A 22,823-nucleotide genomic window follows, 5' to 3' on the forward strand; every position below is an offset into this window, starting at 1 on the left:
CTTTAGGTGTAGAGGGGTCAGGGTGCTGGCTCCTACCTTGTAGGGGTCCCAGAGCATTACTTTGCCCAGTAGGGTGACCACATTTCCAAACTACCATTCAGGGACACCCCCCATCCCAAAAATCACCTTCTGGTGTAACGAATCACAGCACAGTGATTGAACACAAGAGGCGGGATTTATGATTTCTCCAATCACAAGCAGGGGGCGGGGATTGTGCTCCTCCAGGCATTCCCGGCCATGACAAGTACTGTCAGTAAGTAAAGCGTTGATGTGGCACCCTTTTTTGGGGGCATTAGTTTGGCTTGGGGGGGTGGCTGTGTCAGTTTCATTCCGGGACACTGTATTGTTCTGGAATGAAGGTGCCCCGGGACAGACCTGCAAAATGCGGGACTGTCCCGGGCAATCCGGGACACGCGGTCACCCTATTGCCCAGGGGCCCATGATGCTATTAAGACGGCTATGGGAGGAGGTAACGTTCTACGGACAGTTGATACCATCAACTTGATATCACCGCCTTCCATGGAAAAAATCCATGGGCTGCCACACACATGGCAGGAAGGGAGGTGATCCTTTCATGAGAAAGCGCAGGAAACGCAGGTCGCCAGAACACAGGTGTGAGTTCGGATTGGACACAGCTAGGGTGATAAAATCCATAAAAAAAAAACAGCATCATTATGAAAGCGATGGACGGCTTTTGGCCGCAGAAGAGAGCAAAGTATTTCTACAGTTTGCTGACTGAGCTGGAAAATTGGATTTGGCCGTCCTTTCAGCGCCGCCCTGTTCCGATACCAGAGGAAGGCGCAATCTGAAGCTGCAATATAGAGATAACAATGACCACTGAGGATGACTAATATTCCACATAAAAAAGTGGAAGAGGTCACAGCAACACCAACGTTTGTTGGATTATTCTGTATCAGTATCTATTGGGCGCTCGGAGAATGGTCAACTGGCATGGCTTCCAATTTTTTTTTCCGGCATGACAAAAGAGGACACCTTTCAGCAGTCGGGGTGATAGACCACAATGATGGCTCTCTCAGTGATTGGTCTGTCTATTGGGAGCTTGTAGAAGGGCCAGGCAATTTCATGGCATGGCAAAAAAGGACGCCTTTCAGTAGTGGTGGCCATAGTGTGACCACGTGTCCAGGATTGCCGGGGACAGCCCTGCATCATAGGTGGCATCATCGTGATAGACCATGTGTACACATGGGAGTATGTACTGGAGAAGGTGGCACCACCATGATGACTCTGTACACACATGGCAGTACGTACAGGAGAAGGTGGCATCACCGTGATAGACCCTGTGCACACATGGCAGTATGTACTGAAGAAGGTGGCACCACTGCAGGGGATCCTAAATGCACTTGGCAGGATGTACTGAAAAAGGTGGCACCACCATGGTGGACCCTGTGCACACCTGGCAGTATTTACTGGAGAAGGTGGCACCACCACGGTTGACCCTGTATGGCCACGGTGGTATATACTGGAGGTGGTGGCACCACCACAGAGAACCCTGTACACACATAGCAGTATGTACTAGAGATGGTGGCACCACAGAGGACCCTGTGCACACATGGCAGTATGTACTAGAGATGGTGGGACCCTGTGCACACATGGCAGTATTTACTGGAGAAGGTGGGACCACTACGGTTGACCCTGTATGGCCACGGTGGTATATACTGGAGGTGGTGGCACCACTACAGAGGACCCTGTACACACATGGCAGTATATAATGGAGAAGGTGGCACCACCATGATGGACCTTGCACACACATGGCAGTCTGGAGAATGTGGCACTTTATCTGGATCAGCAAGTGGGCGGCAGACGTGGCCCCCTCCATGGAGCCAGATGATTACAGGACAGAGATTGAGATAAGATCGCCGAGTCTGGCCAGGAAATAATTACTGCCAAAATTAAAATATTTTGTACCCTACTCACTATGGGAAAAGCTTCCAGACTAAAAACAGCTGAGCTTCATCAGAACGGTCATTAAACTTCAATTACAACTTTGTTTATTTAAAGAAGTCTAGCAGCAGATATATGGTTCCATGTTAGGTGCAACGCATGCTCAGTAGTGTGTCAGTGTAACACTTCCAGGTTTTTATCACCTCTTTGTGGGTTAAGTGCAGAAATCACACAGAGTCGAGTTCAGCCGTAACTGTGTATTGTAGACAGGGCCGCCATCAGGAATTATGCGGCCCCTTACACAGCTTCAGGCATGGGCCCCCTGGAGCAGAGAACCGGGAGGGGGGTGCTGCACCTCAAATTGAGAAGCGAGGGGGCTGCTGCGAATTGAGAAGTGGGGGGGTGCCGCCGCTAATTGACAAAATTGAGAAGGGGGGGGCATAAATTGAGAAGCCAATTGGGGTAGCCACCCGGGGCCCTGGGGACCTCTGGGCCCTTTAATAAAAAAAAAAAGAAAAAAAATATATAAAAAAAAAAAGATTTAAAAAAAAAAGGGGGGAGGGTGGGATGCCACCCGGGGGCCCTGGGACCTCTGGGCCCTTTAATAAAAAAAAAAGAAAGAAAATATATATAAAAAAACTGACCTCTGGGCCCTTTAATAAAAACAAAAAAATAAATAAAAAAATAAACATTTATAAACATTTAAAAAAAAAAAAAAAAAAAAAAAGGGGGGGTTCCAAGCCGAACCGATCTCGGCTATTTTTACTGGCACATTCCCGCAACCACTGGAATTTACGAACGGGGGGAAAAAAGTGCCAGTTTTTACGAACTGTCCGTAAAAATACGAACGGTTGGCAACACTGGAAGTGGTTAATTGCTAATGATATCCCGAGGGCTTCAAATTGGGGAAGTCAACGGCCGGGATTCACAAAGCACTTACGCCGACGTATCTCGAGATACGCCGCGCAAGTGTAACTATGCGCCGTCGTATATGTGCGCCGTGCCTACAAAACTAGATACGCCTGAAAATAGGCTTCCTACGACCGACGTAACTTTCCTACGCCATCGTATCATGGGCGCATATTTACGCCAGGCGCATTTGCCGCTCCCATAGATTTTCTATGCACATACGCAAATGAGGGAGATACGCCGATTCACAAACGTAGTTGCGCCCGGCGGATCATATACACGGTTTGTGTAAGTCGTACGTCCGGCGTAAAGTTATTCCCCATATATGAGGCGCAACTCATGCTAAGGTATAGACCAGGGAACACAAGCCGGCGTATTTTACGTCGTTTTTGTAGTACGTGAATAGGGCTGGGCGTAGGTTACGTTCACGTCGTAGGCAGTGATCCGTCGTATCTTAGGGAGTAGTTCCGACGTGATTCTGAGCATGCGCACTGGGATGCGCCCACGGGACGGTGCATGCGCCGTTCGTTTTAAGTACTTCTATGGCGCTCGGCCCATCATTTGCATGGGGTCACGCCTCATTAGCATGGCCCACGCCCACTTCCACCTACGATGACTTACGCCGAGGAAACCCAACGTATCTTTAACAGCGAGTGGGAGCGAGTGCTTTGTGAATCCAGTGCTTGCCTCTGTGCGCTGCGCCGGCGTAGCGTAAAAGAGATACGCTACGGCGGCATAAATATGCGCCGATGTCTGTGAATCCGGGCCAATGTCTACTACTCGCTACACAAATTACTTACAACTGAAAAATATTTTTTTAAGAGGACGGACCCTTTAAAGTATAAAAAAGAAATAGAAAACAATAGTCCCTCTTCTTCTTCCCGTTCGGGGAATTCAGAATGAGTCAGATGAGTTCTGATGAATCAGGAAACAGGAAACCAACTTCACTGTTACTATGCACAACGCATTCATATTTTACTATTTAAACTTTGGTTTGAGAGTAACTTGGTTTGAGAGCGTTTTGCAAGACAAGCAAAATGTTTTAATACATTTTGCCTTGATATACAAGCGATGTCTTGATATAAGAGCAGCGTCATGTCACAACTGAGTATAAAAGAGAAGAGAGGCGCCTCTAAGAGCCCATTCACACCTAGGCAGACAAATGTGCGGCGTTTTGTTGCCGCAAATTGCGGTACAAATAGCAGCATTTTGTACCGCGATTTACGGCGACAAAACGCCGGTATTGTCCGCCTAGATGTGCCCCAAGATTACACCCTCTATGGAGATGGTCCGGGACCTTTTTTCAGGCGGCAGGCGTCAGGCGTCCGGCGTTCGGCGTGGAGATGTGAACCATCTCCATAGAGGGAAATGTGTTTTCATCCCTCTGGCGGCAGCGGCGTCACACTACAGGCGACAAAACGCCTAGGTGTGAATGGGGGCTAAGGCTCCATTCACACCTAGGCGTTTTACGCCTGAAGCGCGACGCTACAATACGCCGGAGGGTCGAAATTACATTATTCTCTATGGAGACCGTTCACATCTCAACGCCGAACGCTGAAACGACGATCGCCTGAAGCTCAAACAAGTCCTGGACCCTTTTTTGTCGCGCGTATCGGGCGGTTTGGGCGTATTTGAGCGTTTCCATTTCTCATAGAAAGTAATGGAAACGCTCGATTCAAGCGACTTGCGCGACAACGGGCGTTTGCTACGGGCGTTTCGTCGCTTTAATCAATAGAACATTTCACCCAGGCAGAAGATTAAAAAAATCTACCAACATAGCAACAAGTGATGAAAAGATGATAATTTTTCCTATTGGCTAAAATAAAAAACGTCGAAGTACAAAAACGTCGCACGACGCTGTATGCAAACGCGCAAATAAGCATGAATACGCGCGACAAAACGCCGAAAAAAAACGACCGAACGACCGACGCTCAGGTGTGAATGCAGCCTAAGGCTCCAATCACATTGTAACGCCGCGTACGCGGCGTATTTTGCGGCGATTAGTTAACTTTTTTTTTTTTTTTTTTTTTCTCAAATAATTTACATTGATGTCTATGGCCGAACGTCAATGCCGCAAGAAAAAAAGGGTCCGGGACTTTTTTTCAGGCGGCAGGCATACGGCGTCTATGAGATGTGAACCATCTCATAGACATCAATGGAAATTCTCCCCTCCAGCGGCACGGGCGTCGCGCTTCAGGCGTTTTGTCGCCTAGGTGTGAATGAGGGCTCAGTGTAGCAATCTGGGTTACATTTAATAAAGATACAACATTTAGCAACGTATTGCTACACTTAGAGGCGCCTCTCTTCTCTTTTATACCCTGTAAAAAAAATGCTTTGATATACAAGCGCTTTGGATTACAAGCGTGTTTCTGGAACAGGTTGTCCTCGCAATCCAATAATTTACTGTCTTATAAAGTGGGATAAATTATGTGAAAAACGTGTTATTAGTAGTTTACAATCACCAATGTACCCGGAGGCATCCATGATTATTCATTACATATGGGAATCGTGCGGCTGGCTTTTCAGTGCTGCGCGGTGATTGCATTTTGCTGTTCCCCTCCCTGAGTGTGACTAAGTAACACATTGGGGGGGTTATTTACAAAAGGCAAATCCACTTTGCACTACAAGTGAAAAATGCACTTGAAATTGCACTGAAAGTACACTTAGAACTGCAGTTTCTGTAAACCCGAGGGGTAGATCCAGGGCCCCCATCAGGAATTAGGGGGCCCCTTACACAGCTTCAGACATGGGCCCCCTGGAGTAGAGAACCGGGGGAGGGGTGCTGCAACCTCAAATTGAGAAGCGAGGGGGGGTGCCGCCGCTAATTGAGAAGCGGGGGGGGGGGGCGTGAATTGAGAAGCCCCCCCCTTGAGAAGCCCCCCCCCCTATTTTGTAAACGCTATAAATTTTGCGCAAACCAAAAATATGTAGAAGAATACGTATCGCCCTAAACTGAGGACATTTTTTTTTTATATATATATATATATTTTTTGGGGGGATATTTATTATAGCAAAAAGTAAAAAATATTGCATTTTTTGCAATTTTGTTTGGGAGCCACGTCGCACGACCGCGCAATTGTCAGTTAAAGCGACGCAGTGCCGAATCGCAAAAAGGGGCATGGTCCTTTAGCTGCATTTTGGTCCGGGGTCTTAAGTGGATAATAAAAAGAAAAAAGAAATAAAAAATATATATATATAAAAAAAAAAATGTTTTTATAAAAGAAAAAAAAGGGGGGTTGCCATCCGGGGCCCTGGGGACCTCTGGGCCCTTTAATAAAAACAAAAAACACAAATATATATTTTTTTTTATAAAAAAAGGGGGGTGGCCACCCGGGCCCTCTGGGCTCCTTACAAAAAAAAAGGGGGGTTGCCATCCGGGCCCCTTACAGGTGTACGGCCTGTACCCCTCTGATGGCGGCCCTGGGTAGATCTGAAATGAGGGGAAGCTCTGCTGATTTTATCATCCAATCATGTGCAAGCTAAAATCTTGTTTTTATTTTCCTTGCATGTCCCCCTCGGATTTACAGCGACTGCACTACACTTTCAGTGCAATTTCAAGTGCACTTTGCACTTGTAATCTGCACTTGTAGTGCAAAGTGAATTTGCCTTTCGTAAATAACCCCCCAATGTGTAATGCCGCGTACACACGATCGGAAATCCCGACAAGAAGGCCGTGGATTTTTTTCCGACTTAATTTTGGCTCAAACCTGTGCTGCATACGCACGGTCACACCAAATTCCGACCGTCAAGAACGCGGTGACGTACAACACAACGACGAGCCGAGAAAAATTAAGTTCAATGCTTCTGAGCATGCGTCAAATTGATTTCAAGCATGCGTCGAATTAATTCCGAGCATGCATGTTTTTTTGCGCGTTGGAATCGCATACAGATGATCGGAATTTCCGATAAGAACTTTTCCCGTCGGAAAAATAGAGAACCGGCTCTCCAATTTTTGCTGTCGGAAATTCCCGACAGAAAAAGTCCGATGGAGCCTACGCACGGTCGGAATTTCCGTTCAAAAGCTCACATCGGACTTTGGAATTTACGATCGTGTGTACGGGGCATAAGGCAATAGTGAACATCATTTGGCTGTTAGCACACAACCGGGTGGGCTGCGCCCCAAGCCCACCCTTTTTTTTAAGCCTATTAGAGCCTCTGGCTTTAATCATGTGCTTTAACCCCTTCCATACCGGGCACTTACGCAGCTTCCTGCCGAAGCCAATTTTCAGCTTACTGCGCTGTCGCACTTTAAATGACAATTGCGCGGTCGTGCTACACTGTACCCAAATGAAATTTTTATCATTTTTTCCCCACAAATAGAGCTTTCTTTTGGTGGTATTTGATTACCTCTGCGATTTTTATTTTTTGCGCAACAACTAAAAAAAGACCGAAAAACTTGAAAAAAAAATAGTTTTTATTTTTTTCTGTTAATTTTTCTTGTAAATAAGTACGTTTTCTTCTTCAATTATGGGCACTGATATGGCGACACTGATGGGCACCGATGAGGTGGCACTGATGGGCACCGATAGGCGGCACTGATGGGCACCGATAGGCGGCGCTGGTATGCTGCACTGATGGGCATTCATAGGCGGCACTGATGGGCACTCATTGGCGGCACTGATGGGCACTCATAGGTGGCACTGATGGGCACTCATAGGTGGCACTGATGGGCACTCATAGGTGGCACTGATGGGCACTCATAGGCGGCACTGATGGGCACTCATGGGTGGCATTGATGGGTACTTATGGGTGGCACAGATGGGCACTGATAGGTGGGCACTGGGCATAGATGGGTACTAAGAGTTGGCACTGATGGACACTGGGTGGCACTGATGGACACTGAGGGGTGGCACTGATGGCATTGCTGGGCATCATTACAGCCAGTGCCCATGTTGCCAATCAGTGCCCATTTTTTTTTTATTGTTTTTTTTTTTTGCCGGGGGGCACTCCCTGGTGGTCCAGTGTGGGCATACGAGGCAGGGCTGCGCTGATAAACAATCATCGCGAACCCCCCCTGTCAGGAGAGCCGTCGATCGGCTCTCCTCTACTCGCGTCTGTCAGACGCGAGTGAGGAAGAGCCGATCAACGGCTCTTCCTGTTTACATCGTGATCAGCCGTGGTTGGACACGGCTGATCACGTGGTAAAGAGCCTCCGCCGGAGGCTCTTTACCGAGATCGGAGATGCAGGACGTCAGACTGACACCCCGCATCACCGATCGCCGCGCTGCGCGCCCCCACGCCCCGCACTGGCATGAAATCCTGCAGGACGTCAATTGAAGTCCAGTCAGGATTTCACAACCACTTCCCGGACGTCAATTGTCGCCCCTGCGCCCCGTATGGACGGTCCACCACTGTCGGGATCTGTGAATGAGACGACTACAAGTCCCATCTTCCACCATGGCACAGGGATTCACAGATCATCGCGCGCACAGGGTAGTGACATCACTGCACTTGTAGTCCATTGTTTAATTCCTCGTCAGAAATTCCAACCGTGTGTACGCGGCATTGCAGTAAAGGGCTGTGCGGTTTCAGAAGCTGGAAACATTTGGGAGAGATGGGCTGCGGTCAGCGGCATGAAAGGGTTATAGTCTATGGAACGAATGTAATAACAGCAGGCGGTGAGGGGCGGGGGGGGGGGGACGGGGGGACGTATCCCCTGGAGGGGAGCTGATAGTAAGAATGGTCCTTTCTGCCAGAACTCCGACTTCTAATAACAGTCCTCACCCTCAGTGCTCCCTCCGGCACATCTGACAAGAGAGGTGCTGCCAGGGACGGGCCTTGAACCCCACCCCCTCCCCCGAGATATGGGCCCTCTCCCCTCACTTTGTGTTATTCTTAATGAGAGAGCGCCAACATACACAGGTGCGCTGCGTGGAGCTGGGCGTAACCGCATGAACAAGCTGCGATCAGACATGCAAGATAAACAAACATGTTATTATCTGTGAGAACCATCGCGCCTTTCTCTCCACCATCTGGAATGTGCGCAGAGGGAGCCAGCGTCAGGCGTAGAATCACTACGTGGCTGAATGTCGGTGAACGCCTGACCATCACACCTACATGAGCTTGTTGGACGTCCCATTTTAAAGCCTCGGCCATTAACAAAAGCCTGGGGGTAGCTTCCTCCTTCTGAGTGGACGTTCAGGAACGTCCCTCAGAAAGAGGGGGATCGCGCGTGCGCACGTGCGCGCGTGCTCCCACGCATCGGCGCGATCCCAATGCGCTCGTGTCACCCGGACACATGACGGCTGTGTCCAATCACAGCCGCCATGCAGTGGTGGCGGTGCGTCCATAGTGGGCGCAGGAGCGCCGCCCCCTCTCTCCTGCACGCACCCGTCACTCAACAATAGATATATTCATGCATTACATAAATATATATATTGTCGCTGCTGCCGCCCTCTATTCAGGTGTCCGGCCCCCTATTGAGCACCGGACATCTGAATAACAGCGGTGGGGGTGTTATGGAAGTGCCTGATTAGAGCCGTAGGCTCTAATAGGCTTCCCGAGTACAGCCTGTGGGCTCAAATCGGCTTCCAAGTGGTTAAACAGCAGGCGCGCAGGTTGTGCGTTCCCTGGTTAAACAGTGCTGTGTTAGGGAATGACTTCCCTAACACTGACCCGCCTCTCAGCCAATCAGGTGCACCGGGTCTGGTTACTGGTCACCTGATTAGCTGAAGCGACAACTGGCTGCATTTGAGAGGAAACTGGATGCATTTGGGGGGGGGGGGACTGGCTGCATTTGGGGGGGTAACTGGCTGCTTTGGGGGGGGGGTAACTGGCTGCATTTGGGGGGAAACTGGCTGCATTTGGGGGGGAAACTGGCTGCATTTGAGGGGAAACTGGCTGCATTTCAGAGGAAACTGGCTACATTTGAGGGGAGACTGGCTGCATTTGAGTGGGAAACTGGCTGCATTTGAGGGGCAAACTGGCTGCATTTGGGGGGGAACTGGCTGCATTTGAGGGGGAAACTGGCTGCATTTGGGGGGGATGGCTGCATTTGGGGGAAACTGGCTGCATTTAGGAGGAAACTGGCTGCATTTGGGGGGGGAACTGGCTGCATTTGGGGGGGAAACTGGCTGCATTTGGGGGGGAAACTGGCTGCATTTGGGGTGGAAACTGGCTGAATTTGGGAGGGAAACTGGCTGCATTTGGGGACAAACTGGCTGCATTTCAGAGAAAACTGGCTACATTTGGGGGGAAACTGGCTGCATTTGAGTGGGAAACTGGCTGCATTTGGGAGGAAACTGGCTGCATTTGGGGGGAACTGGCTGCATTTAAGAGCAAACTGGCTGCATTTGGGGGGGAAACTGGCTGCATTTGGGGGGAAACTGGCTGCATTTGAGAGGAAACTGGCTACATTTGGGGGGGAAACTGGCAGCATTTGAGGGGAAACTGGCAGCATTTGAGGGGGAAACTGGCTGCATTTGGGGGAAACTGGCTGCATTTAGGAGGAAACTGGCTGCATTTGGGGGGGACTGGCTGCATTTGGGGGGGAAACTGGCTGCATTTGGGGGGGAAACTGGCTGAATTTGGGAGGGAAACTGGCTGCATTTGGGGACAAACTGGCTGCATTTCAGAGAAAACTGGCTACATTTGGGGGGGAAATGGCTGCATTTGAGTGGGAAACTGGCTGCATTTGGGAGGAAACTGGCTGCATTTGGGGGGGAACTGGCTGCATTTGGGGGGAAACTGGCTGCATTTGAGAGGAAACTGGCTACATTTAAGAGCAAACTGGCTGCATTTGGGGGGGAAACTGGCTGCATTTGGGGGGAAACTGGCTGCATTTGAGAGGAAACTGGCTACATTTAAGAGCAAACTGGCTGCATTTGAGTGGAAAACTGGCTACATTTGGGGGGGAAATGGCTGCATTTGAGTGGGAAACTGGCTGCATTTGGGAGGAAACTGGCTGCATTTGGGGGGGAACTGGCTGCATTTGGGGGGAAACTGGCTGCATTTGGGGGGAAACTGGCTGCATTTGAGAGGAAACTGGCTACATTTAAGAGCAAACTGGCTGCATTTGGGGGGGAAACTGGCTGCATTTGGGGGGAAACTGGCTGCATTTGAGAGGAAACTGGCTACATTTGGGGGGGGGAAACTGGCTGCATTTGGGGGGGGGGACTGGCTGCATTTGCGTGGGAAACTGGCTGCATTTGGGGGGAAACTGGCTGCATTTGATGGGGAAACTTGCTGCATTTGAGGAGAAACTGGCTGAATTTGGGGACAAACTGGCTGCATTTGGGGACAAACTGGCTGCATTTGGGGACAAACTGGCTGCATTTGGGGACAAACTGGCTGCATTTGGGAGGAACACTGGCTGCATTTGAGGGGAAACTGGCTGCATTTGCTTGGAAAACTGGCTGCATTTGGGGGGAAACTGGTTGCATTTGGGGACAAACTGGCTGCATTTGAGTGGGAAACTGGCTATATTTGGGGGACAAACTGGCTGCATTTGGGGGGAAACTGGCTGCATTTGGGGGGGAACTGGCTGTATTTGGGGACAAACTGGCTGCATTTGAGGGGAAACTGGCTGCATTTGGGGGGAAACTGGCTGCATTTGGGGGGAAACTGGCTATATTTGGGGACAAACTGGCCGCATTTGATGGAGAAACTGGCTGCATTTGAGGGGGAAACTGACTGCATTTGGGGGGAAACTGGCTGCATTTGATGGGGAAACTGGCTGCATTTGAGGAGGAAACTGGCTGCATTTGGGGACAAACTGGCTGCATTTGATGGGGAAACTGGCTGCATTTGGGGACAAACTGGCTGCATTTGAGGGGGAAACTGGCTGCATTTGGGGGGAAACTGGCTGCATTTGGGGGAAAACTGGCTGCATTTGAGCGGGAAACTGGCTGCATTTGGGGGGGAAACTGGCTGCATTTGGGGGGGAAACTGGCTGCATTTGGGGACAAACTGGCTGCATTTGGGGGGGAAACTGGCTGCATTTGAGTGGGAAACTGGCTGCATTTGGGGACAAACTGGCTGCATTTAAAGCGGGAAACTGGCTGCATTTGGGGGGAAACTGGCTGCATTTGGGGGGAAACTGGCTGCATTTGGGGGGAAACTGGCTGTATTTGAGGGGAAACTGGCTGCATTTGAGGGGAAACTGGCTGCATTTAATGGGGAAACTGGCTGCATTTGATGGGGAAACTGGCTGCATTTAATGGGGAAACTGGCGACATTTGGGGGGAAACTGGCTGCATTTGGGGGGAAACTGACTGCATTTGGGGGGAAACTGGCTGCATTTGGGGACAAACTGGCTGCATTTGAGGGTAAAACTTGCTGCATTTGGGGGGAAACTGGCTGCATTTGAGGGGAAACTGGCTGCATTTGGGGTGGAAACTGGCGGCGTTTGATGGGCACAGTGGCGGCAATTGATGTTTTTTTTTTAGTTTGTTTGCCCCCCCCCCCACCCAAAAAAAAGCACCAGCTGCCACTGTTGGCAAGTATGCAATGTTGAATGACTTGCGCTTTACCATGCACACTTGGCTTGTCCTGCCACCCGGACAGTGCGGGGATATTGGCCCTCGAGGGCTCTTAGTTGGACAGCATTGAGAAGAACATCCACTGACACTCTAGTCAGCGCGCTGGCGCCGGAGTCGGAGAATATATCACGCTCTCCCGTCTGTGTCTCATTACATGCTGGGAGTGTCCGGCTTCTTATAAACATTCCTCTCCCTCTCCGGAGGGGGGAAAGGATTTCAGACGGAATTCTCCAGAACTGAAAACACAAAACAGCCACAAACATGTAAAATAAACATCCATGCGTTATACAGGTCCTCTTCACACATTCCTCGGTGTCCTTAAAGGCAACGCCCACCTTTTATTAAAAAATTCAAAAAATGCAACGCCCCTGTTAATAACACAAAATGTTTTTCCTTTTTGAAATATTTGCATTCAAGCCTGCAGAGCATTGCATGGAGATCCATCCATCATGGGTTCAATGCCTAGTTCTTGGATGGTTTACCCCCCATCCCCAGGTCTGTATTATGGTATGGACCTTCTGTTATGGGGCTAAAGGAATTAAACAATGTACTACAAGTGCGGTGATGTCACTGCCCTGTGCGCGGCGCGATCTGTGAATCCCTGTGCCATGGTGGAAGATGGGACTTGTAGTCGTCTCGTTCACAGATCCCCACAGTGGTGGCCCATCTATACGGGGCGCAGGGGCGCCGCCCCCCTAATCCATGCGTCCGGTTCCCTAATCTACATGTGGGGCACCGGACACATGGATTTCAATGTTTTTTTTCTTTTTGAAGCACATGATTAAAGCCAGAGGCTCTAATAGGCTTAAAAAAAGGGTGGGCTTGGGGCGCAGAGCACTGCGCCCCATGCCCACCCAGTTGTGTGACAACAGCAAAATTACGTTCGCTATTGCCTTCCTGATTCTCCTCCCGGCCAACCAGGATGCGGGTCCTGAGATCTGTCAGCTGATTGGCCGAGAGGAGAAGCGATCCTATTGGCTGCCGAGGAGGAGGGAGGAGACACAGGGGGAGCTGCTGTGAAGCACCAGGAGGAGGTGAAGCCTCTGCTCGCCGCCCATAGGAAGTGCTGCCCACGACCTAGATGGGGTAAGTGCGGGGCTGGTGACAATTATGACAAATTTGTTAATTCCGAATTTTGACAAATTTGTTAATATCCGAATTTTGACAAATTTGTTAATTTCCGAATTTTGTCAAATTAGTTAATTCCGAATTTTGACAAATTCCTTAATTACGAATTTAAAAATTTCCAAAATTTCGGATTTCCGAATTTTTCATTTTCCCAAATTTCAAATTTCCGAAATGACGAATTTCCAAATTTTCGAATTTCCGGATTTTCCGAAATTATGATTCGAAACTTTGGATATTCGAAAATGTTAATTTCGGAAATTGGAAAATTCGGAAATTTGTAATTTCGGAAACTTTGGAAAAAAATTATTTCTGGAATTGGAAAATTGTAATTTCGGAAAAATCGAAAATTTTAATTTCTGAAATTCAAAAAAAAATTGTAATTTCAGAAATGTTTAATTTCTAAAATTTCTAAAATTTTGAAATTCGAAAATTTGAAAATTCTGAATTCGAAAATTTGAAAATTTGGAACTCGGAATTCGAAAATTTTTGCATTTCCGAATTACGAATTTTCCGATTTTTTTTATTTCTGAATGTTCGAATTCCGAATTTTTTTAAATTCCCGAATTCCGAATCATTCGAATTTTCCGAAAAAAATTATTAAAAACGAAAGAAGCGAAGACGTAAATTAACACATTTTTCGGCAGTGCACATGTCTACCAAAGAGGTAGTGCAGATCATGATTGCCAGCAATCCATAAACGGCAGTAAGTCAATAATTGACGGCTACAAGTCCATGGGGGGTCTCCAAGCTCAAGACCACCACCAGAAACCCCAATTAGGTTCCCATCACCTCCCCCCAAAAGGGGTGATCAATCCATCCTACTCCTTGCTATGGGGGCACTCAGAGAAGAGGAGGAGCACAGAGCGGCCAATGGGGAACCCCAGAAGAGGAGGTTCGGGGGCCCCCCTCTGTGCAAAACCATTGAACAGAGCAGGTAAGTATGACATGTTGATTAGTTTAAGAAAAAAATAATATCTATAGATATCACCTACCTTGTCCTTCAGGGTCACCGACCTTCTGACACGCCCATTGAGCAGCCAATCAGCCGTCACTTCTTCCCCGTGTGTCGCCCCTGAGATGGAAACAAAGATGTATTCTGATTGGTAAATGCTCAGAACCAGAAATAACACACGGCTTTTGTTTCTGGATACAAGGCCGTCAGTAAGTCCCCCACTTCGAGTAAAATGACGCCCGGCCCTGCCAGTCATCGGGCAACTGCGGCCAACGCCAGAAAAAATGGTGTCCCTGAGAGTGTGCCATAGTGCCGCCACACCGCGCAGGGAGGCTTCTTGTGTTCTGATTTACATGTATGGAGGAATCACTGGGGAAGTAGCGTCTTAGAAAGGCTTCTTTACAGAGCTCTATAGCTCAAGCTGAGATAAAACTCCCCTTGCAAGCCAAAATACTCCCCCCCTCCACCAAAAAAACTCACTCTTTTCCAGTAGAAATTCCCCCTCCTAGCTGAAATCCTCTCCCTCCCAAAATCCTTTCCTTTCTCCAAATCCCCCCACTCCCAGCACAAATCCCCCCCGAAATCTCCTCTCCTAGCACAAATCCCCCCGAAATCTCCTCTCCCAGCACAAATCCCCCCCGAAATCTCCTCTCCTAGCACAAATCCCCCCCGAAATCTCCTCTCCTAGCACAAATCCCCCCCGAAATCTCCTCTCCTAGCACAAATCCCCCCCGAAATCTCCTCTCCCGGCACAAATCCCCCCCCCAAATCTCCTCTCCTAGCACAAATCCCCCCCCGAAATCTCCTCTCCCGCACAAAACCCCCCCCCAAATCTCCTCTCCTAGCACAAATCCCCCCCCGAAATCTCCTCTCCTAGCACAAATCCCCCCGAAATCTCCTCTCCTAGCACAAATCCCCCCCGAAATCTCCTCTCCTAGCACAAACCCCCCCCGAAATCTCCTCTCCTGGCACAAATCCCCCCCAAATCTCCTCTCCCGGCACAAATCCCCCCCCCAAATCTCCTCTCCTAGCACAAATCCCCCCCGAAATCTCCTCTCCCAGCACAAACCCCCCCGAAATCTCCTCTCCCAGCACAAACCCCCCCCGAAATCTCCTCTCCTAGCACAAATCCCCCCCGAAATCTCCTCTCCCAGCACAAATCCCCCCCCGAAATCTCCTCTCCCAGCACAAATCCCCCCCCCAAATCTCCTCTCCTAGCACAAATCCCCCCCCGAAATCTCCTCTCCTAGCACAAATCCCCCCCGAAATCTCCTCTCCTGGCACAAATCCCCCCCGAAATCTCCTCTCCCAGCACAAATCCCCCCCGAAATCTCCTCTCCTGGCACAAATCCCCCCCGAAATCTCCTCTCCCAGCACAAATCCCCCCCGAAACCTCCTCTCCCAGCACAAATCCCCCCCGAAATCTCCTCTCCCGGCACAAATCCCCCCCCAAATCTCCTCTCCTAGCACAAATCCCCCCCCGAAATCTCCTCTCCCAGCACAAATCCCCCCCGAAATCTCCTCTCCCAGCACAAATCCCCCCCGAAATCTCCTCTCCCAGCACAAATCCCCCCCGAAATCTCCTCTCCCAGCACAAATCCCCCCCGAAATCTCCTCTCCTAGCACAAATCCCCCCCGAAATCTCCTCTCCCAGCACAAATCCCCCCCGAAATCTCCTCTCCTAGCACAAATCCCCCCCGAAATCTCCTCTCCTAGCACAAATCCCCCCCCGAAATCTCCTCTCCTAGCACAAATCCCCCCCGAAATCTCCTCTCCCGGCACAAATCCCCCCCCCAAATCTCCTCTCCTAGCACAAATCCCCCCCCGAAATCTCCTCTCCCGGCACAAACCCCCCCCCCAAATCTCCTCTCCTAGCACAAATCCCCCCCCGAAATCTCCTCTCCTAGCACAAATCCCCCCGAAATCTCCTCTCCTAGCACAAATCCCCCCCGAAATCTCCTCTCCTAGCACAAATCCCCCCCGAAATCTCCTCTCCTGGCACAAATCCCCCCCCAAATCTCCTCTCCCGGCACAAATCCCCCCCCCAAATCTCCTCTCCTAGCACAAATCCCCCCCCGAAATCTCCTCTCCTAGCACAAATCCCCCCCGAAATCTCCTCTCCTAGCACAAATCCCCCCCGAAATCTCCTCTCCTAGCACAAATCCCCCCCGAAATCTCCTCTCCTGGCACAAATCCCCCCCCAAATCTCCTCTCCCGGCACAAATCCCCCCCCCAAATCTCCTCTCCTAGCACAAATTCCCCCCCGAAATCTCCTCTCCTAGCACAAATCCCCCCCCGAAATCTCCTCTCCCAGCACAAATCCCCCCCGAAATCTCCTCTCCCAGCACAAATCCCCCCCGAAATCTCCTCTCCCAGCACAAATCCCCCCCGAAATCTCCTCTCCTAGCACAAATCCCCCCCGAAATCTCCTCTCCCAGCACAAATCCCCCCCGAAATCTCCTCTCCTAGCACAAATCCCCCCCGAAATCTCCTCTCCTAGCACAAATCCCCCCCGAAATCTCCTCTCCCAGCACAAATCCCCCCCGAAATCTCCTCTCCCAGCACAAATCCCCCCCCAAATCTCCTCTCCCGGCACAAATCCCCCCCCCCAAATCTCCTCTCCTAGCACAAATTCCCAAATTTTCCCTACTAGTACAAATACCCCCCCCCCCTTCAATCTCCCCTCCCGGCACAAATTCCCCCCTTCCCCAAATCTCCTCTCCTAGCACAAGTCCCCCAATTATCCCTACTAGCACAAATACCCCCCCCCCCAAATCTCCTCTCCCGGAACAAATCCCCCCCCAAATCTCCTCTCCCAGCACAAATCCCCCCCCAAATCTCCTCTCCCGGCACAAATCCCCCCCCCAAATCTCCTCTCCTAGCACAAATTCCCAAATTTTCCCTACTAGTACAAATACCCCCCCCCCTTCAATCTCCCCTCCCGGCACAAATTCCCCCCTTCCCCAAATCTCCTCTCCTAGCACAAGTCCCCATAACTATCCCTACTAGCACAAATACCCCCCCCCCAAATCTCCTCTCCCGGAACAAATCCCCCCCCACCCCAACCTCCTCTCCCGGCACAATCCCCCCCACATCTCCTCTTCCAGCACATTGAGCAGCCAATCAGCCGTCACTTCTTCCCAATTATCCCCCAATTATCCCTACTAGCACAAATACCCCCCCCTTCCCCCCTCAAATCTCCTCTCCCAGCACAACTTCCCCCCCCCCAACCTCCTCTCTCTTCACAAATACCCCCAAATCTCCTCTCCCAGCACAACTCCCCCCCCCAACATCCTCTCCCAGCAAAAATCCCCCCCCCCACGTCTCCTCTCTCTTCACAAATACCCCCAAATCTCCTCTCCTAGCACAAATCCCCATAACTATCCCTACTAGCACAAATACCCCCACCTCCTCTCTCATCAAAAATACCTTCTCACATCTCCTCTCTCTTCACAAATCCCCCCAAATCTCCTCTCCTAGCAAAAATCCCCTACCCTCAAATTTTCTCTACTAGCACAAATATCCTCCCCCTCTTCAATCTCCTCTCCCGGCATAAATCCCCCCCAAAATCGCCTCTCCCAGAACAAATACCTCCCAAATCTCCTCTCCTAGCACAAATCCCCCCCCCCACCCCAACCCCCCCCCACATCTCCTCTCCCAGCACAAATACCCCCCAAATCCCCTTCCCTCAATTTTCCCCTCATAGCACAAATCCCCCCAATCATCCCTACTAGCACAAATACCCCCCCCCCCCCCTCTTCCCAATCTCCTCTCCCAGCACAAATACCCCCAAAATCCCCTTCCCTCAAATTTCCCCTCATAGCACAAATCCCCCCAATCATCCCTACTAGCACAAATACCCCCCCCCCCCTCTTCCCAATCTCCTCTCCCAGCACAAATACCCCCAAAATCCCCTTCCCTCAAATTTCCCCTCATAGCACAAATCCCCCCAATCATCCCTACTAGCACAAATACACCCCCCTCCCAATCTCCTCTCCCAGCAAAAATCCCCCCCCCCCAAATCCCCTTCCCTCAAATTTCCCCTCCTAGCACAAATCTCCCAATCATCCCTACTAGCACAAATACACCCCCCTCCCAATCTCCTCTCCCAGCAAAAATCCCCCCCCCCCAAATCCCCTTCCCTCAAATTTCCCCTCCTAGCACAAATCCCCCCAATCATCCCTACTAGCACAAATACTCCTCCCCTCACATCCCCCTTCCTAACAGAGATCCACCCTTCTAGTACAAACACCCCCCCCCCTCCAAATTACACCTTCTAGCACAACCCCCCCAAATCCCCACCCCTTGTCCTGGCCACGCCCCCGAGCTTCATCCACATGTCAATCACGCGGTTTGTCAAACAATCTCATGGAACCCGGGACAAGCATGTAGTAATAGACTTTACTGGCTGCATGCTTTTTCCAGATCAGTTCCAGAAAGAACTCAAGCCAGGGGCAGCCAGGACACCGGCATTTTCAGAAGAAACGGTAGACCTCATATCATTTAAAGGAGCCACATCCCTATTAAATACATATAGCTGGATTCAGGTACATGTGTGTATCTTTGCGGCGGCGTAGCGTATCGTATTTACGCTACGCCGCCGTAAGTCAGAGAGGCAAGTGCTGTATTCTCAAAGCACTTGCCCCCTTGAGTTACGGCGGCGTAGCGTGAATGGGGCCGGCGTAAGCGCGCCTAATTTAAATGAGGATGAGGGGGCGTGTTTTATGCAAATGGATGGTGACCCGCCGTGATTGACGTTTTTTACGAACGGCGCATGCGACCGTCCGTGTACATATCCCAGTGTGCATTGCTCCAAAGTACGCCGTAAGGACGTATTGGTTTCGACGCGGACGTAAATTACGTCCAGCCCCATTCACGGACGACTTGCGCAAACGACGTAAAAATTTCAAATTTCAACGCGGGAACGACGTAATATTGACTAGGCCAGCTTTTTGTTGGAATAACTTTACGTTGGAAAATGCCTTACGTAAACGGCGTATCTTAACTGCGACGGGCGCACATACGTTCGTGAATCGGCGTATCTAGGCATTTGCTTATTCTACGCCGAACTCAACGGAAGCGCCACCTAGCGGCCGGCCTAAATATTGCACCCGAAGGCCGGGTACACACGGGAGGATTTATCCGCGGAAACGGCCTGGAGGTCCGTTTCCGCGGGTAAATCCTCTGGCGGATTTTGATCTCATGGTTGTACTAACCATGAGATCAAAATCCCCGCGGAATTCCGTCCGCGGTGACGTGTCGCGCAGTCGCCGCGATGATGACGCGGCGACGTGCGCGACGCTGTGATATAAGGACTTCCACGCATGTGTCGCATCATTACGGCGTAGGAGACTTACGCCGCTCGTATCTTAGCCTAATTTAAGTGTATCTGGTTTCCAGAATACCCTTAAATTTACGACGGCGCAGATTCAGAGTTACGACGGCGTATCTACTGATACGCCGGCGTAACTGTTTCTGAATCTGGCCAATAGAATATAGATAGGTTTGTTGGGACTTTTAAAGCATGCATACACCAAAAATAGAAACATATATATATATATATATATATATATATATATATATATATATATATATATACATATATATATATATTTTTTTTTTTAATAATAGATAAAATTCATAAATTGAATACATAAAAATATTCACAAATTGGATCCGTGAAATATCCCAACAACAGGTCCACATCTGATTTCTCTCTACATGTTTCGCCTTTTACGGCTTCATCAGGTGATCTTTTACAACAGGTACTCTTTTACAAGGGTTCATTTAAAGTTTAAATGTAATTCAGTAGGGGGGTGATGATTTACTAAAGGCAAATAGACTTGAAGTGAAGTGAAGTTGCACTCATTTTTTTCCGCAGAGTTCAGTAAATGTGATGAAACTGCTGATTTCCATCATCCAATCACGGGCAAGCAAAAAAAAAAAAAAAATAGGGTATTCTTTAACCACTTCCCACCCGGTCAATAGCAGATTGATGTCCGGGAAGTGGTTCTGTTATCCTGACTGGACGTCTATTGACGTCCAGCAGGATAACAGCCGACACGCGCCCGGGGGGGGGGGGGCGCACATCGCGGCGATCGGCGGTGCGGCGTGTCAGTCTGACACCCCGCTACACCGATCTCGGTAAAGAGCCTCCGGCTCTTTACTGTCAAAAATATAAAACAAGTGATGCCCAGCAATGCCACCATCAGTGCCACCCCTCAGTGTCCATCAGTGCCACCTCTCTGTGCCCACCCATGCCCATCAGTGCCAACCTATCAGTGCCCATCTGTGCCACCTGTCAGTGGCACCCATAAGTACCCATCAGTGCCACCTGTAAGTGCCCATCAGTGCCGACTATGAGTGCCCATCAGTGCCGCCTATCAGTGACCATCATCAGTGCCTATCAGTGCCATCTCATCAGTGCCACCTCATCGGTGCCCATCAGTGCGGCCTTATCAGTGCCCGTAATTGAAGAAGAAAACTTACTTATTTACAACAAAAAAAACAGAAAAAAATAAAAACTTATTTTTTTCCAAAAATGTCTGTCTTTTTTGTATTTGTTGCGCAAAAAAAACAAAAAAAAACGCAGAGATGATCAAATACCACCAAAAGGAATCTCTATTTGTGAGGACAAAATGATAATAAAAAAAAACGTTCATACGGTACAGCGTAGCACGACCGCGCAATTGTCATTCAAATTGCGACAGCGCAGAAAGCTGAAAATTGGTCTGGGCAGTAAGGTGCGTAAGTGCCCGCGGCTGGTATTGAAGTGGTTTAAAAAAAGTAAAGCTTCACCACGTTTTACATTTACTAAGGAAAATGAGTGCAAAGTGTTCAGTCTGTTTGCCATTAGTAAATCCAACCCCCCCATTTTTTTTTTTTATGAAACTTTATAAATCCAGAACGCTCGCAGGAGGCGGCGGCGGCGGCGGGAATCTCAGCCGCTTCGTATTTCGGGCGCGATTTGTTGGACGATTCAATTAATGGCGAGTAAGATCTGGCGAGGAAGGTTTATGATGCAACCTTTGCGTCGATCTTTCAGCGCTCGCCGTGCGATGACCTAACCATGGCGCTTGCTCAGCACCTGGCGGCGGCGGGGGGGGGGGCTTGCGGGGGCGGCAGGGGATCTCTGGGATGGAATTCACAGCGGGTTTCCCATTCCGAGAGAACGATGGAAAACAGCTGCAGAAATATCACCGGACTCCAGGAAAACATGGGCTTGATCTGCCAAGGGATAGGCAACTCTGTCTGTAAATCAGGGTTCCCAGAACACCCCTTACACCAGAGTCCACAGAATTCCCCCTTACATCAGACCCACACCTCCTAAAGCAGGGTTCCCAGAGCACCCCTTACACCAGAGTCCACAGCATTCCCCCTTACATCAGAGCCCCCCCTCCTAAATCAGGGTTCCCAGAGCACCCCTTACACCAGAGTCCATAGCATTCCACCTTACATCAGAGCCCTCCCCTCCTAAATCAGGGTTCCTAGAGCACCCCTTACACCAGAGTCCACAGCATTCCCCCTTACATCAGAGCCCCCCCTCCTAAATCAGGGTTCCCAGAGAATCCCATACTCCAGAGTATTTCCCCTTACATCAGAGCCCCCCTCCTAAATCAGGGTTCCCAGAGAACCCCTACACCAGAGTCCACAGAATTCCCCCTTATATCAGAGCCCCCCCTCCTAAATCAGGGTTCCCAGAGAACCCCTACACCAGAGTCCACAGCATTCCCCCTTACATCAGATCCCCCCTTCCTAAATCAGGGTTCTCAGAGCACCCCTTACACTAGAGTCCACAGCATTCCCCCTTACATCAGAGACCCCCCCTCCTAAATCAGGGTTCCCAGAGCACCCCTTACACCAGAGTCCACAGCATTCCCCCTTACATCAGAGCCCCCCCCTCCTAAATCAGAGTTCCCAGAGAACCCCTTACTCCAGAGTCCAAAGCATTCCCCCTTACATCAGAGCCCCCCTCCTAAATCAGGGTTCCTAGAACACCCCTTAAATCAGAGTCCGCAGCATTCCCCCTTACATCAGAGCCCCCCCTCCTAAATCAGGGTTCCTAGAACACCCCTTACACCAGAGTCCGCAGCATTCCCCCTTACATCAGAGACCCCCCTCCTAAATTAGGGAGCACCCCTTACACCAGAGTCCACAGCATTCCACCTTACATCAGATCCCCCCCTCCTAAATCAGGGTTCCCAGAGCACCCCTTACACCAGAGTCCACAGCATTCCCCCTTACATCAGAGCCCCCCCCTCTCCTAAATCAGGGTTCCCCTTTACACCAGGGGGACTCTGATGTAAGGCGGAACGCTGTGGACTCTGGTGTAAAGGGGAACTCTCATGTAAGGGAAGCTCTGGGAACACAAATTAAAAGGGAAAGCTGGGAACTATGATGTAAGTGGGGGCTCTGGTTACCAGAGATCCTCTTATATCAGAGAGTTACCCCTT

At 50.0% G+C, this 22,823-nt stretch overlaps 1 protein-coding gene across 2 annotated transcripts in view; it reads right to left on the reverse strand.

The window, feature by feature from the left end:
- The window catches only part of LOC120924637 (disintegrin and metalloproteinase domain-containing protein 33-like), a 184,093-nt gene that overhangs the window by 109,707 nt on the left and 51,563 nt on the right, over positions 1–22,823 (reverse strand). For both annotated transcript variants that reach the window (XM_040335650.1, XM_040335642.1), the window contains exon 2: positions 14,411–14,490. In XM_040335650.1, coding sequence (XP_040191584.1) covers positions 14,411–14,490 — 80 coding nt within the window. The remainder of the gene's footprint in view (positions 1–14,410; positions 14,491–22,823) is intronic.

The sequence above is a fragment of the Rana temporaria genome, chromosome 1 (genome assembly GCF_905171775.1).
Source record: "Rana temporaria chromosome 1, aRanTem1.1, whole genome shotgun sequence".
NCBI classification, from domain to species: Eukaryota; Metazoa; Chordata; class Amphibia; order Anura; family Ranidae; genus Rana; species Rana temporaria.